General features: G+C 35.2%; 1 protein-coding gene and 1 non-coding gene across 4 annotated transcripts; both read left to right on the forward strand.

The window, feature by feature from the left end:
• The first annotated feature begins 630 nt into the window (after positions 1-630).
• Positions 631-10,438, forward strand: LOC116028887 (helicase-like transcription factor CHR28). Of its 3 annotated transcripts, none has more exons than XM_031270736.1 (12): positions 631-1,072; positions 2,367-2,401; positions 2,720-2,902; positions 3,185-4,332; positions 4,515-4,604; positions 4,882-4,959; positions 5,051-5,939; positions 6,648-6,778; positions 6,875-7,096; positions 8,639-9,253; positions 9,334-9,543; positions 9,791-10,438. In XM_031270736.1, the coding sequence occupies exons 1-12, from the start codon at positions 906-908 to the stop codon at positions 9,893-9,895; spliced, it is 3,873 nt and encodes a 1,290-aa protein (XP_031126596.1). In that variant the 5' UTR covers positions 631-905; the 3' UTR covers positions 9,896-10,438. The 3 variants fall into 3 exon arrangements, with proteins under 3 accessions (XP_031126596.1, XP_031126594.1, XP_031126595.1); XM_031270734.1 differs by having other exon boundaries at positions 632-1,072; positions 2,362-2,401; XM_031270735.1 differs by having other exon boundaries at positions 632-1,072; positions 2,362-2,401; positions 4,533-4,604.
• Positions 10,439-11,360: 922 nt separating this feature from the next.
• Positions 11,361-11,432, forward strand: TRNAQ-CUG. Its single transcript has one exon. It is a non-coding gene; the product is annotated as a tRNA-Gln (tRNA).
• Positions 11,433-16,489: the final 5,057 nt, after the last annotated feature.

Below are 16,489 nucleotides of genomic sequence, written 5' to 3' on the forward strand. Positions count from 1 at the left end.
TTGGGTACATACATATGATCATCCACAGTTTCTCCAAAATTAATACCGTTAACGATTTGTAAGAAAATACGGAGTAATTTATTGGGATACCAGCGTGTTATTTTGGATGTATTCATCTTTAGCAATTTCTTCAAACTTAATAATAACTCGGTAATACAGATTTATTTCTAAAAATTCCAAATTATTTTAGGCAATTAAATATGCAATTAATGATTTGCCATACAATAGTTGATTGGGATACCAACGCAAATTTATTTCTAAAAAAGTTTTAAAAAAAATTATTGAAAACAATTAAATATCCAATTAATGATATACCTTAAATTAGGTTAATTGGAAATTTGGAATACCAGCATGAGATTTTGAAATTATATATAATCTTCCGTTCCTTAAAAAAAAAAAAAATTATCTTCCGTATTTTATCGAAACCTATATTAACTTTCTAACCAAGTCAAGAAATCTTGTATTAATTACGTATACCTATTCGCTTGGGTTTCCCAGTGCATCCGCTTACCTCTTAAGATACAGGTAACGAAATCCAATTAATCGATAATCCATCAATTATATATATGGTAACAAAGTAAAAAAAGAAGGAAAAAAGTAATGTATAGCCTCGTGGCCGAAAGTTTAAGGAAACTAACCCCTCAAAATTCAATGGATACCCTTCTTCTCTTTTCTCAGTTCTTATTACCAGTACATCCGTAAGCACGCATATATTGACCGTTTCATCGCTCTTTACCAAAACCGGAGTGAAACTCTAGATTCGCAGTTGTTTTCACATTGACGGATGATTGTGTAGGGGTTGACCGCGAGTCGTGCTATAAGAGAATTGGGAGTTAGATTTTTCGTTTTTGTTTTTTTAGGTGCTCTGAATGATTGATTGATTGAAATTGTGATGATGATATCGAATGGGACTGCTAACATTTGGTCGCCGGAGGAGTTGCGGGAATCCGCCTCAGGAGGGGGCGGCGGCGGCGGCGGCGAAGGAACTGAAGTCGTTGAATTTCCCGCTGAAATGGTCGACATGGAGGTGTTGTGGAACTTGCTTTCGGAGACGGAATCCGATTCTTCGCAGGTATACCGTATACTTAGTTTGCCTCTGGAGTTGATCGGAGTTTAGTAAGCTTGATTATAGTTGCTGCTCATGTGTAGTTACTGCTTTACTGGGGATATGAGAAGTAGATTTGTGCCATTTTGTTTTTGGTTTTCATTGGCAGGTTATCAACTAACTTTATCTGCCATGATGAGTATTTCTTATGAAAATGGACCTGATGGCTGATCTGTTTTTGATTTATGATTCCATGAATATCTTAAAAAAAATCTAAATAGCAACTGATGGTTAACACCGGTTTCAGTATAGGAATGCTATTGACAAATTTGCAAAGTTTTCCATATAGTTCTCTTGGCATACCTAATGATCTGTTCTAACTAAATGTTGCAGTAAAGATTACTGAATTTGATCATACAGTTTTTGTTATAAACATGTTTAATATGTGAAATGCTCACCTGGTGAATGTAAATTATGGAGTTGTTTTATAGGTTCTAGGGTTAAAATTCCAATTGATCACAAAATAAGGAAAGTATCCAGGCAAAAATTATTTTGGGATGTATATATTATCAGAATGAAGAATGGGTTGAAGGGGATAGAGATAGTACTAGATGATATTGCCTCCACTAACTTACTGATGGTCAGTGGATGCAATATTGTTTTAGTAAACTCTGAAGGCACTATTTGGAAAATTTGAAACTTTGTGTAACTTGAGCAGGATTAAGATGCACAACTGGCCATGACTAGTTTGGTAGAAGACTTAAAAAAAGAAAAATCCATGAAATTGAAAATTTTCATGATGTTGTGAAATGTGTGCTTCAGTCAGTCTTGATACGAAATCCTACTTGGGATGCTTTGCTTTTATGGATTTTCTCTCATTCCGCCTATTTATAATCAAACTATCCACATCATTACTTATCAAAAGAAAAAAAAGGAAATCTATATTTCAGTGAATATTTCTAACAACTATTCGGGGCAGAGTACTATGTTCTGTCATAGGTAATGAATATGGTACTTTTGGAGCTGTTTAGTTGATAAATAAGAGGGTGTATGGGTCCATTTTTGTTTTACTTATTTTGTTATTTTGTCTTTCTTCTCTCATTTTAGTTCTATCTATTGTGAGTAGGTTGTTATTATATACAATGAAGTAATGGCATTGATTATTTGCACAGTATAGGCAGTGAGTTCCTTTGCACTGCCCCTTTTGTTGCCTTCTACCTTCTTGATTTGTCTTTGTTGTTTCAGTTCCCCTTTTGTCCTTATTATTCTGTGAGTGCTTCGTCATTGATCATTGAATATCTGAATTTTGATTTCAGAGTAGGCAAGAAGATTCATCACTGAGTTTTGCACCACATGGTATGTCAACAACACAATATCTGAATACTTTGCTTATTTAATTATCCTTTGTTATCTCTCATCCTTTATGGGTTTGTTTCAAGGAAATTGATTGACATAGTCTAAAATGGAATGAGATGGATTGAAAAAGCCAGCCTTTAAAATTTGAACAAAAGTAGTCAGAAGCATTTCAATTGAACTTTTCCCTAAAACGTATTTTGATTGTCTGATTATCTTTCATTTATAAGAGTTATTTATTTTTGTGGTAAAACCTCTTCATTTTTAGGCCTTCATTTTGATTACCTGTTTTACTTTTCCTGGTGTAATCTGAACCTTCAGATTCTAGGAGTGGAGTTTTGGATGGTTCCCTTCACTCAAAAGAGAGAGCAGTAATCTTTGACCCTCCGTTGCATAGTTGCAGTGGGAGCCTGACTGACTTGCAACCAATTCAGGACCATGGCCAATTCTGTTCAGACAAGGAGAATGCCTTCTACAGTTCTGCATCTAATATCCAAGATGATAGTAAGGAAAATTGATGTGAAGAGCCCTTTTTTGGACATGTTTAGCTTTTTTAGTAATGTAAATCACATTGATGATAATGCTATACTTCAGATCTCAATTGTTGCATAAATACAAAAGCGCATTAGACTTTTTCAGGCTTTCTGAACTAGAAAATCAGTCTAAATGTATCTTGACTTGCTCTTGGATTCTCATTCTTTTTCTTGCTTTGCATAATTTCCCATGTCATTATTTGCTATTTTATGAAAGAATAGGTGACTCAGTTTTGCTTCTCTCTTATGTTAGGGTTGTCTCATAGCCACTTGATAGCTGAAAATAACTTGAAAGCATCAGTAACATCCAATATGGTGGAATCATCTAGGATGGAAATAGAGACACTCCAATACAATGAATCTCATGCTCTGTTCAGTTCGGGGCAAATTTCTGATCTTCTGGATGAGCCTTGGGAGCAGTATTCAGATATGTTGTTGGGAGACAGTTTACACTTCCCTTCTTGTAGTGATTTTGATTTTGGGATTTTGCCTTGTGATGGTGATAATATGCTTAATGTAAAAGATGAAGAATGGGGGCCTTCAACTTGGGATGCTGGTTCAAACAACATTGTTTCCGGGGAAGGTTTGACTAGGAGAACAAATGAGGGGGTTGTAGATGGATACTCCAACACTTGGGATATAAATGTCAATTTTCAGCATGCTTGTAAAAGTGAATTACATTTCACTGGGTATAAAAACAGAGAGACTGATTGTAAGGTGGCTACTCAGTCTTGGGCATATGATCCGTCATATGTGTTCTCTAGAAAGCAAGAAGTATGTGCAGAGGATTTAAAAGATGATATTATTGATAGAAAACCATTTAGCGATGCTGATGCTGCACTTTCTAATGATCCACCAAATCCATTTTCTCCCTGTCTACTACCTTCCAATTCAGGTAAAAGTCATTTGGTTTATAGAAAGGATGAAAATGAAGGCATGCCACATGAATCAGGAGGGCCACACAATCATCTTTATCTGGTTGACAACACTACTTTGGAAAACCCCTTTCTGGTTCAAAATGATTGTGCACTAAATGGTCTGGTTGGAGACAAATATGGTTCCTTGCCATCTACTTCTGTTAAACAGGGGTTAGACTGTGTTAAAACAGAAAACATACATAGTTTGCAAAAAACAAATGACTCGTGTTTATTAACCACTGCCCACCAATCTGTTCAAAGTAGTTCATTAGCTCAAAGAACTTGTGCTGCTCCTGATGATGATGATGTGTGCATTCTGGAGGATATAAGTGCGTCAGCTCAACGAAATCCATGTCCGCCTAATGGGAAGTCACTTGTTAACTTGCAACATGCTACATTTAGTGAAACTTCTACTCGTGTTGGAGCAGGATATATGAGATTCAAGCCAAATGGCGAGCAATTTGTTTTTCGCACTGCATTGCAGGTATGTACTTGTAATCAGAACTCTTTTTTTGTTTGTTTGTTTGTTTGTTTGTTTGTTTGTTTGTAAATTAGCAAGTTAGACCATTTAATGGTGCAAGAATCCAGTTGTGCTTATTTCTCATTTATAATTCACTGTATGATTGCATCTAATTGGGTAGCTGCTTTTCATTTTGACATCAACAGTATGCTGCATTTTTCCAGGACCTTTCTCAGCCAAGATCGGAAGACAAACCTCCAGATGGTGTTTTGGCTGTTCCTCTTTTGAGACACCAGGTTCGGCGACTTTATTTAAATTGCATGATCATCTTTGGCACAAATAGCACAACTTGGAATATGCCTTCTTTGACTTCTACATTAAAGGGAAACAACCAAGCAATTAATTTTTATAATTCTCACTGTACATTTCATTTTTGTTAATTTACTCTGTATCTGCTTTTCTGCCATCCAGTATCTTCTATTCTGCCATAAATACCATAATAAGGATGTAATAACTTTCTTCTTGAAATTGTATATTTAATTTTGAAACTGTAATTGTTCAATATCTGGGCAGCGAATTGCTTTATCATGGATGGTCAAGAAAGAAACAACAAATCCACGCTGTTCTGGTGGGATTCTCGCAGACGATCAGGTGAGTTTTTGAGGGGTTAAATTCCCATTTTCTGTTATTCAAATGGTCAGACATTGCAATAAAGCTGTTATGATTATTTTGTTGTTTTTAGGGGCTTGGAAAGACAATATCAACCATTGCTCTTATACTCAAAGAAAGGTCTCCATCTGTTAAAACCTTTGCAGCCTTTACAAAACAAACTGAGGCAGAGACGTTGAATTTGGATGATGATGATGATGCTCCTACTAAGTTAAATAATGGTGCTAATTCTTGTCAGCCTAATGGATGCTCTGCCACAGTTGCTAAACCATCTGCACATGCTAAAGGTAGGGCAGCTGCCGGCACCCTTATTGTATGCCCAACAAGTGTCCTACGCCAATGGTTTGACGAATTGCATAATAAGGTAGCGAACACAGCTAATCTTTCTGTTCTAGTATACCATGGATGCAATAGGACGAAGGATCCTTTTGAGCTAGCAAAGTATGATGTTGTGCTTACAACGTATTCAATTGTAAGTATGGAAGTTCCGAAACAGCCTCTTGTTGATGATGAGGATGAGACACAAAAGCACACCACTGATTCACTAAATGGCGTTTCATCTAGTAGAAAGAGGAAAAGTCCTCTTAACTCTGGAAAGAAATCGCTAAAGGGGAAGAAGGGAACAGAAGGTGAATTGCTTGATACTGATGTCCGTCCCCTTGCTCGGGTCGCCTGGTTTAGGGTTGTATTAGATGAGGCACAAAGCATCAAGAATCACAAAACTCAAGTGGCAAGAGCTTGTTGGGGTCTACGTGCTAAAAGGCGGTGGTGCTTGTCGGGTACACCTATCCAGAATGCAATTGATGATCTATATAGCTACTTCAGATTTCTTAGATTTGAGCCATATTCTTCATATAAACTATTCTGCTCTTCACTCAAAGTCCCCATTCAGAAACATCCAACAAGTGGGTACAGAAAACTGCAAACAGTGCTTAAAACTGTAATGCTTCGCCGAACTAAAGGTGAATTATGGATTATTTTTGTTGCATCTCCTTCAATTCTTTTACAATGATTGCTAACCATTTACTAGAGTTTCCGTGACACTGTTTGATACTGGTTTCATATGCAACTGTTTCCAAATATGTCCCAGATGTCCTTTCAATTTAGGGTAACTTCTTGGATGTCTACATTATGTTCTCCCTCTATCACTCAAAAACTCTCATAACTAAATTCTAGATGTCTGGTAAAAATTGTAATGCATAATAATGGTTTTTATAGGTTCATTTTTCAATAATACCCCTCTTAAATTGAACTTGAACATAATTGCAACATGAATGTGAGATTTATGAATAGCAAATATGGAAATATATTAAATTGATTTAATGGCTACCAGAGCATTAAATACAGTTTCCTAAATCCACTAGTTCTCTCAAGAAAATTTGTGTCTTACCACATTAGTGAATATTTATAATTTACTCTTGATGTGTTTGCTTTGGCTGGGGCAAACCCTTTTGGTTTGTACGCTTTTTCTTTTCCACATAAAACCAAAGAAAGCACAACATGGTTATTTGGTTTATTGGTTAATTTGGTCTGTCTACAGTTCAATTATATAGCCTTTTGATTTTGATTATGTGCCATAGGACATGCTCACTATATTTAACTGAAATGTTACAGTTTGCAGCATGATGCTTGAGTGTCTTATGCTAATGTGTTTCTAATATCTTATCTAGGATCACAAATTGATGGCGAACCAATTCTCACCCTTCCTCCTAAGAGAATAGAACTGAAAAAAGTTGAATTTACACAAGAGGAACGGGGTTTTTATTGCAGACTTGAGGCTGAATCACGAGCACAGTTCGCAGTATGTTATTATAATCTCTTGTACTACACTTGCCACGTTTTTTGTGCTAGATTGGTAAGCTTCCTTTTTAACCTCTGGATTTCTGCTTTATGCTAGAAATATGCAGCTGCTGGAACTGTCAAACAGAATTATGTTAACATATTACTGATGCTCCTGCGGCTCCGTCAAGCTTGTGATCACCCTTATCTTGTTGGGGGATCCAATTCAAGTTTAGATTGGAGATCTTCAATTGAAATGGCAAAGAAACTACCCCAAGAGAAACGAATTTTACTTTTGAATTGCTTGGAGGCTTCTTTAGCAATTTGTAGCATATGCAGTGTAAGTGATCATATATATTTCCTATTCCTTTAATATTTTGTCAGATAGGTGTGATCATATATGTTAGTAACTAGTCAGTTATGATTTGGAAGGTATGGTAGTGGCAAGGTGCCTCCATCTTCCAATAAGGCAGAAACTGATGTGTTAAACTGTTAATTAAGCAAGAGACTAGGGTAGAACAAGAGATAAGATGGATCATGAGTTGATAGAAAGTTTACAAGAGTGTAGTATTTATAGGCTATGAGATTGGTTCTTGAAAGATGCCAGAGGCAGCCACTGGTCTAAGGAGAAACATCCAATATGATACTTATTTAGCAAGACCCAAAACATATAAAAATAAATCTAAAAATCCATGGAGAAAATGGGTGAAAACTCTCATAGCCTTTCTCACTCAAAATTTTTGAATGCTTAATAGTTTTTATTTTTCGTTAGTACACTGTCCAATGGGGTGGGAGACTAGAAAAGACATATATAGTACTCCCCATCTCATTTTGTAAGGGATAGTTGTGTTTGGTGAAATTTTTAAGGAAACAAATAAGATGTGATATTATTTACAAATTATACCTTCTATCACTCCATATGAAATTTAATAGGAAAGTAAATAAATGAACCCACCTAGTCAATCCAATTCAAAAAGTTATAAGGTACTAAGGGTAAAACGGGAGAAATAAATAGTTAGTGTGTTTAAATGAGGAAAGTGGACATTATTTTGGAACAGACTAAAAGGGAAAGTAGGATAAATAAAGTGGGATTTTTTTTAATTAAAAAAAAAAGAGATTCTAAGAGCTTTTTATTTATAGGCTATGAGATGAGATATTCATATAGCCACTATAAAAAGCCAAAAGAATCCTAGAAATATGTAGAGTCTTTTACAGATTTAACACAGGTTTAATTTTAAAAAGTAAGCATTTGTGAAAGGTTTTCCATACTATTTACGGTCTTGAACATTTATGTTCTTTGTGTTGCTGTTGTACTTCAAGTTTTGTTATTTTGTTTGTTCATAGTTTTATTACAAGTTGAATATAAAGGATGCCTTATTATTTATGGTCTCAAACATTTTTGTTCTTTATGTTGCTGCTGTCTTGCAAGTTTTAATATTTCATTTTTTGTAGTTTTATTACATGCTGAATATAACTTTGCTAGAACTAGCTAATTATCTTTAGACGCTCAGTCTTCAGAATAATGGTTTTCTTACATGTGAATGTGCTTAACAAATATGACATTGAACTACTAAATTTGAAAGATTTATAGATTTTAGGCTCTGCTTGGTATGCAGGAACAATGGTAGAAAGGAATTATGGTTCCATTCACTAATTCGTTTCTTGTGTTCAGTGTGGCCATTTTATTTTAACTGTGATTTGTCTGAAATTACCATTGCATTCTACAATACTAACCTGCTAACTAAGTTATATGTGACTGTAGCTGGGATTAGTTGGATAACACCAGGCTCATTTTGTTGAATTGCACTTTCTTGTATCCCTGTACTCTTTCCTTTTTCATGAATGAATTATATTGATAACAACTGAACTGAAAATCCTATAGGATGCACCTGAAGATGCTGTTGTCACAGTCTGTGGACATGTCTTTTGCAATCAGTGCATTTGTGAGCATTTAACTGGTGACGACACCCATTGTCCTGCAACAGATTGCAAAACTCAACTCATTTTTTCTTCATTATTCTCTAAAAAAATTTTGACTGATTCTGCATCTGATCAGCCCAGTCTTTTAAATAATCCTGATTACACTGGCTCGGAGTCTGGTGAAACATCCCAGCCCTATTCTTTTGGATGTTCATATGGTTCTTCAAAAATTAAGGCTGCTCTTGAGGTTTTGCAATCTCTGTCTAAATCACGGGATTGCCCCCCTATGGTTAGCTCCCCAGGATGTAAAGATGAAGGAAATTGTTACTCTGAGAACACATCTGATTCTGGCTCAGGAGTGTCACATGTTAAAATGAACTCGGGCTTGGATGGAAATTCTAATCACTCAACTAAAATACCTGGAGAGAAAGCACTTGTCTTTTCCCAGTGGACAGGGATGTTGGATCTGCTTGAAGCTTGTCTAAAGAAGTCATCTATTCAGTACAGAAGACTAGATGGGACTATGTCTGTTGCTGCTAGAGACAAAGCTGTGAAAGATTTTAAAACAATTCCAGAAGTATGTGTGTTTAACATTATCTTTCCTGTGAAAAAATCTTTTCTATTCTGCAAGGCTAAGCTTTTGAAGCTTTGTTCCAGGTATCTGTCATGATTATGTCTCTAAAAGCTGCAAGCCTTGGACTGAACATGGTTGCAGCCTGTCATGTCATCCTCCTAGACCTATGGTGGAATCCGACAACTGAAGATCAAGCAATTGATAGAGCACATCGGATTGGGCAGACTCGTCCTGTTACAGTTTTGCGGTTGACTGTAAAGGATACTGTTGAAGATCGTATCTTGGCTCTTCAGGTACTGTTTCGTGGTTGTATCTATCCATTTATTTTGTTGAATCTGAAAATTTTAACATGCTTAAATATGGTAGTGTTGGAGGCTGCCGGCTGCAGTTTTTATGTGTTGTGTAATTTAGTGGTTTGTTCCTTTATGCATGTCTTGAACATTTCTGATAACTGCCTAGAGTAGTTCCTGCAGATTGCATTGCACATATCATCTCATAATAAAATGACACCCTAAACCTTTTTATGTTTGTAACATGCAGCAAAAGAAGAGAGAAATGGTGGCTTCTGCATTTGGAGAAGATGAGAATGGCAGTAGACAGACTCGTCTAACCGTGGAGGACTTGGAATACCTATTCCGGCACTAATCTTGGATTCTTTATTGTGTGGTATAGCTGATACCTTAATGCACCTTTGGCGGCTTTCTTCATTTCATTCTTTACTAGCTTTAACATCGGATCGGAGCATACATATTGACGATACCCCAAAAGATATAAGATTCATAGGATATACATGAAAGAAGATTCAAATTTTGCGACTATTCCGTGATTCGCAGAACCTGCTTCTAACAATTCATCACCTTGTATAGGAGTTCATTTTATGAGTTTACAGCGGACAGGACATGGATGGAAGTTTTGTTGGGAGAATTGTAGATTATTTGGATAGGAGAGAGAGGAGATAAGATGTATATGATAGTCTTCCCCTTAGAAAATCTGGGTGTTATTCCAAATAGTGAGCATTCTGTAACTATGGAGGAGTACCTTTTATCATTACTATATATATTATTATTAGGGTTTAGGATCTTTAATTTCTCTTTTCGTATTGTAATCTAATATTCAATTTCTTACCCTGCATTGTCTTTGCAGCTGGTATAGTTTATTTATGAGTAGCATTTAGTGCATCATCATATTCATCATCAGTTGAAGAAGAAGAGGACTTGCCATAAAAAACGAGTTCCTTGTTTTTCATATGTAAGGTGGCTCCATTGGGTAAATTATTCTGTGAGATCCGGGTCCACATTGAGACCCGAGTCCAAATTATACAATTTACATACTAAATGTCCACATTTCAAATTGTGAATTGTAAACATTATGCACTGAGTGGTCCAAAACATCATGAATTACATCTATTGTGATTTGTGAAGAGCAAGCCACAGTAAATAAAAATCTAGGAGGTTTATAATTCCTCAACATAACATCATCCATAGTTTACATGAACCTTTAACGTGAAGCCATCATTGTTTGTTGTGTAAGTTAGGCTATAAACTACTATAGTAAGTATATTTATTAACTGTTTGAAAATAATTATTAATTTAATTTGTTAACATTAAAACCATAACATTAATGTAAATTATAATCTGTCTTTAAATTATTATAGTCACCCACATATTAATAATTAAAAATCTAACATATTAATTCTATTTTAAAATATAAGTTTCAAACAAAATTTAACTATTTTTTTATTTTTATAATTGTATATAAAATTGGACGAGGAGATACATTACCAATATTTCATTCCATTCATCCATCCTTAACCAAATGTCAAGGGCTCGATCTTTGGCTTTGGGCATGGAGCAGCTTTAAATCTCTAGGCCAGCGGTGTCTACAATTCAGCGAGGAGATTAGTCACTTTGTTCGACTGTGGAAACTCTGGACTACACCAAAAACAAAAAAATATTTCATTCAATTCCAAATTGAATAAAGGCGTCATCAGTTAAGGTCCAAACACATAAATATGTGTCCTTACACAGTTGGTTCTGCAGTGTAATGCTGGATGACGTGATAAACATAATATATAGAATAAATAAATAAAAGAAAGAGATGGTGTCAATTTGGTCCCATGGTCTAGTGGTCAGGACATTGGACTCTGAATCCAGTAACCCGAGTTCAAATCTCGGTGGGACCTTTTTTGTAAATTTTTCCCCATATTTGTATTAAATGGTATTCCGTTCTTAATCATTTGGCAGACCAGGCCAAAAAAATCGGCCATAGGTTCCCAAGGTGATCGGACATTTTTAGAGACGATATTTTAGTAGTGTGTGCTTAATCAGTTGAGTAAATTAGTAAAAGCCCCTAAATAACATTTAGCAATTCATAAAATTTTTCATTCAAATTTTACACAAAACAAAATTTTATGTTTATTTGTCATGTCTAAATTTCTATTTACATTCTGCAACACAAAAACCACCACATACACAACCCATTAAAGTCTTTGACTCAAACTCCATTCATTAAGGTCAGAAAACTGAGATCCAACACTCCAAATTCATCTCCTTTATGAATATAAAATTAGCTTGGAATATCTATGGCAAGATCATATTAGTGAGTGAAATCTTGATGACCAATTATACACTATTGAAGTATTTGTTAATATAATGGCGGTGACAATGGCTTTCCAACGCGATTGGCAGCAAAACCACATGGCTATTGAAATGGATGTAAATATAGTTTTATCTATAGCTTTAATTTACTTGTTGCCAGGCCACAACCACCATTTTTAGCAGTATTATCCATCAACCAGCTGCTTTCCACCACCACCATTCACATTCACCACTTGTACGTGCTTACACTAAAGCAATATAATGCACTACCTATCCTACCTTCTACATGCTAATACCATTGTAACAATAATCACAATACTAATTTTCACAGACAGCTCAATTGGTACTCAAATGGTAGATTGACAGTGAAGACGATTGAGCCTGAATAGCTGTAGTGTGTGAGTTGCACCATATGTGGTGGCTTGAGCTCCTTGTAGACACGAAACACTGATCCTCCACTCAAGAGGCAGTGACTCATCCACAATTCTTTTTAACCGGATCGAAAGATTTTGCCTTTTGTGGGATAACAATCGCACTAGCAGCCGCTGAATAAAGTTTAAAAACATCACTGTTAATATCAGGCAGGACAAGTTCTAACATTTTCATCAGTTTCCCCAAACAACATGGAATATAATATTGCATCATACCATCATCACAGATCTTGATCCTTTTGTTCTTGCTTAGCTTTTTGCCATCATAGATAGGTAACTACATCAGCATTGATTGCCATGTAACACCATGAAAGCGCGTGAAATCCACATCATACAATTTGCTGCTAACATAATTTGTGACTCTCAAAATTAAAGCTCTCCCAGCGATGGTTTTTCTTTTGTGGAACTTTCACAGACTTGTCTAGCGAATCAGCATTGTGTGCAAATCTTGAAAGGGTAGTCAAGATTTGAGGGATAGGCCATAAAGGTCTGACCTTTTCAGAGATTTACACATGGGAATATGGTTGGATTTGTGGGACTGTTCTGTTGCCATGAGAGGAAGAGGTTGGTTGTTGGTTCTGTGGAACTCTAAAGTCTAAACTAGTCAATTTTCTTGCTTTCATAAGTTTTTATCTCTCTTTTATTTTTGAAAGCACGTTTTCCAAATTTAATTATTTATTTTTGAAAAAATGTCAAATAAATCATATAAGGCAAGCAAATAATGCAATTAAGCTTCTAACTAAAAAAGTTTCAACTAAGCCTCTTAAACTGGCATTGAGCATGCATGTGTGTAAAATTTAATAATACTATTACTATTGTCGTTTTTGTTTTTATTTTATTTTACATAAAATTTATTAATTTATTGTTTATAAAAAAAAAAAAAAGAAGAAGAAAGAAGATAGATGGTGGTAGACCACCCGTGGCCCGTGGCTGTCATCCATGTTAGAGATAAAATAGGTTAGGTTGAACTGACTATGTTACAATGCAGTATCTGTTCATAATTAAGAGGCAATATCTCTTTTATTGAGGTTCAAATTCACCCCTCTTCATATAGGAGCGCAATCCGGTGCCACCCGACTACGATGTCTTGTCAATCTTAATTTTATTTAAGGAAGATGAAAAGGAAATATTGAAAATTATGAACCACATTTTTTTTATAAATGAATCAAAGAATGACATGTAAGCAATAATTCGAATATGGCAAAAACTTGTGTGGGACCGTCTCACCATGAGACGGGTCGGGTCGGGTCGGTTCAAGATGCAAATGTAACACTTATATGCTCAAATACTAATCACTAATCATGAATAACATTTTTGTTACTTATTAGGGTAAATCTAATACTTTTAAGGGAAAATACAATACTTTTACCTTTCGATTTAAAAGTATTACATTTTTCCTCAAAAGTATTATATTTGCCCTTATAAGTGAGAGGCACTTGTCAACATTACTTATTATGAAAAATTGTATTTTTGATTAGTGTTATATTTGAGCATATAAGTATGAGATTTGCACATATAAGTATGACATTTGCATGATGCTTTGACCCGACCCGATCCGACTTACGAATAAGGATTCGTGAGATGGTATCACACAAGTGTGAGCCTTAGGATATGAGTGTACTTGTAATATTATTCTATTAAACATACCTCAAAATAGACCTAACTAAACAAGCTAGGTCTTTTTCTCAAAAAAAAAAAAAAACAAAAAAAACAAGCTAGGTCAATGTCCAAACTAAATCAAGTCGTAGGCGGACTTAATCCATTTCCACCCCTAATCCATGTTGGACAACAATGGCTGCCTGTATATCCTTAGATGAAGGCGGTCGCCTTTGGTGGTCTTAAAGAGTTTATTTAACAATTTATGTTTTTAAATCTTTTGGGTTGCAGAAACTAGAAAGTGAGGTGTATAGGTGAGATGGTGAGGTGTTTTAGTATTGGGGCTTTGAACAAAGAGAATGGTCGGTAATGGGTTCTGAGGAAATGGATGACGCACTAGCCACTAGCCACTCGGTTAAGAACATTGAACTGGAACGGTGGGAAAGGCAAATCAGCCAAAGCATGTGTGGTAGGTAAATTGACTATCCCTCATTCTCAATCACAATTCACATGCTTCAAAAGTGCACGTCTTTTTTTGACGGGTTCATTTTTCCTTGAAATTAAACTAGGTAAAATAATTATAGCCTTCTCTATCTCTTCTTGCTCCTCTAGAATTCAATCAATTTTAACTCCAATTTCTACAATTTCCATGTACATTGCGAGTTACCTTATATTTCTAATACTCATAAAACGATGATAAATTTAAAGATGTGAATAGCAAAAAGGACATTTATCAATTTCAGAATTTTTGTTTGTATTTGAGAAGATAATTTTGGGTTTTGTGTTTAGGTTTGCTTAATTTTGTCCACCTTATTAAATTTTTGGCTCAGTTTTCCAAAAGCGAAAACATGGACCCAAACATCTTCGAAAAAGAGGACTGTTCCTTAATCTTTATCCATCTTTCATAATTCTTAATATTTTATTGCTCCTTTGTAATTCCTTGCAGAAAGTTTATGGCTTTCGTAGAAAAAAGAAGATTTTGTGGCCTGAGACTCCGACAGGCTTTTTGGGGCGCACTACTTGATGAATTAGGTTTATCTAGGTAAGTGGCTCTCTGCCAATAAGCAGTCAACGTATTTTTGTTGGGTCTATTGTGTTGGTGGATACTGTTTGGATATTGATGAATAGTTGATGGCATTTTCTTCATGTTCTCTATTTTCTAGATTGCTAATGATGTTTAAGTGTTTAACTTTGTTTCTTATATGTTTGTATCAAGCACTAACTTATGTATGCCATAGTAGGCTTTTAGAGATGGTTCAGCCTGCTGGTTTGTTAGAAGGGAATAGTAATATTTTAATTTATGCTTCTTAGATTAATGTAAAAGGTGGATGTTTTTTCAACCTGTGTGCCATATGGGGTGTTAGAATTAAGGGAAATAAAAAATAGAAAAGAAAATAAAACAAAATGATCTGAGTTTGGATAAGAGAAGGGGGCAGAAAATGCAATCAACTTAATGTTCTTCTGTTGACCTTTGGAAATCATTATGCATTATGAAAGCCAAGGGATTATGGAAGCTGGTTGTGGTATGATGATTTCCTAGACTTGGCGCATAGTGGGAGTTCATGCATTTTGCTACATTATGTTCATTTCAATGGCATCATGAGAAAAACCCTTTTGCAAAATGGTTGGTTGTACACTGTTAAGTGTTAAATCAGTTAAGGAGAGTATATGATTCTTTAGTAACTATATCATCCTAGTTTTTCCTTACTGTTGTTGAAGGCGGCTATGAACTAAACTCGTGGAATATAATAATGTCATGTGGTATTCTTTAGAGAAACTTGTTTACTAGTATTGTCCAAAATATGCCAAGAATCACATGCTCCTGAGGTCAGGTTTTATAAGGTATTTTTCAATTCCTTCTCGTATACTCTCAGACTAGAGAACAATCTTTTAGACAACAGAATAGTTTGCACACGCTTGATCTAAGAAACAAGTAGTCGTAATCAACAACTATGGCCATACATGTTTATGTGAGGATATAGATATACTTGTCCAGGTGTCCCTTTTATTATAATATAATATAATAAAGTAATTTTACAGGAATACAGTTATAAAGGATGATAGTTACTGCGGCATTTACTCTTATCCAATGTAAGAGGTAGAAAATGAAAAATTAGTGCCTACTTAGTCATTGGTCAATCATGGAAAGCACAATATTCTCTGTGAATGAAAACCCAAAATTGCATTTAGGTCCTTGTAGTAAATTCCCAATTACAGCCATTTGTATTGGTGGAAGCTCCCTTCATTTAGTAAAGAGCCTATCTGAGGGAGACATAATGTCTGAGTTATTTCTATGATATATAATAAATAAATCACAAATCATAATCCACTCTTAGAGTTGGATGACCATATCCAGACAGTGTCCTAAGATAAAGTGATGTTTCACATGGCCACATGGGTTTCTGGATTTTATAATTTTTTTTTTGAAACATGGATTTTATAATTATATACTGCATTCCTAAGATTTGGTAAGAGTTATACTTTGAGCTGGTGTATCCATACTTCTGGACATCCCAAGAGTCTTTATCTTGATAGGTCATTCAATGAGCCTTACTGCAAGATTTAAAAAGAATTTTGTAATAAATTAATTTACAAAATAAGAAAAAAAAAAGGTT

Source organism: Ipomoea triloba, chromosome 9 (genome assembly GCF_003576645.1).
Source record: "Ipomoea triloba cultivar NCNSP0323 chromosome 9, ASM357664v1".
NCBI classification, from domain to species: Eukaryota; Viridiplantae; Streptophyta; class Magnoliopsida; order Solanales; family Convolvulaceae; genus Ipomoea; species Ipomoea triloba.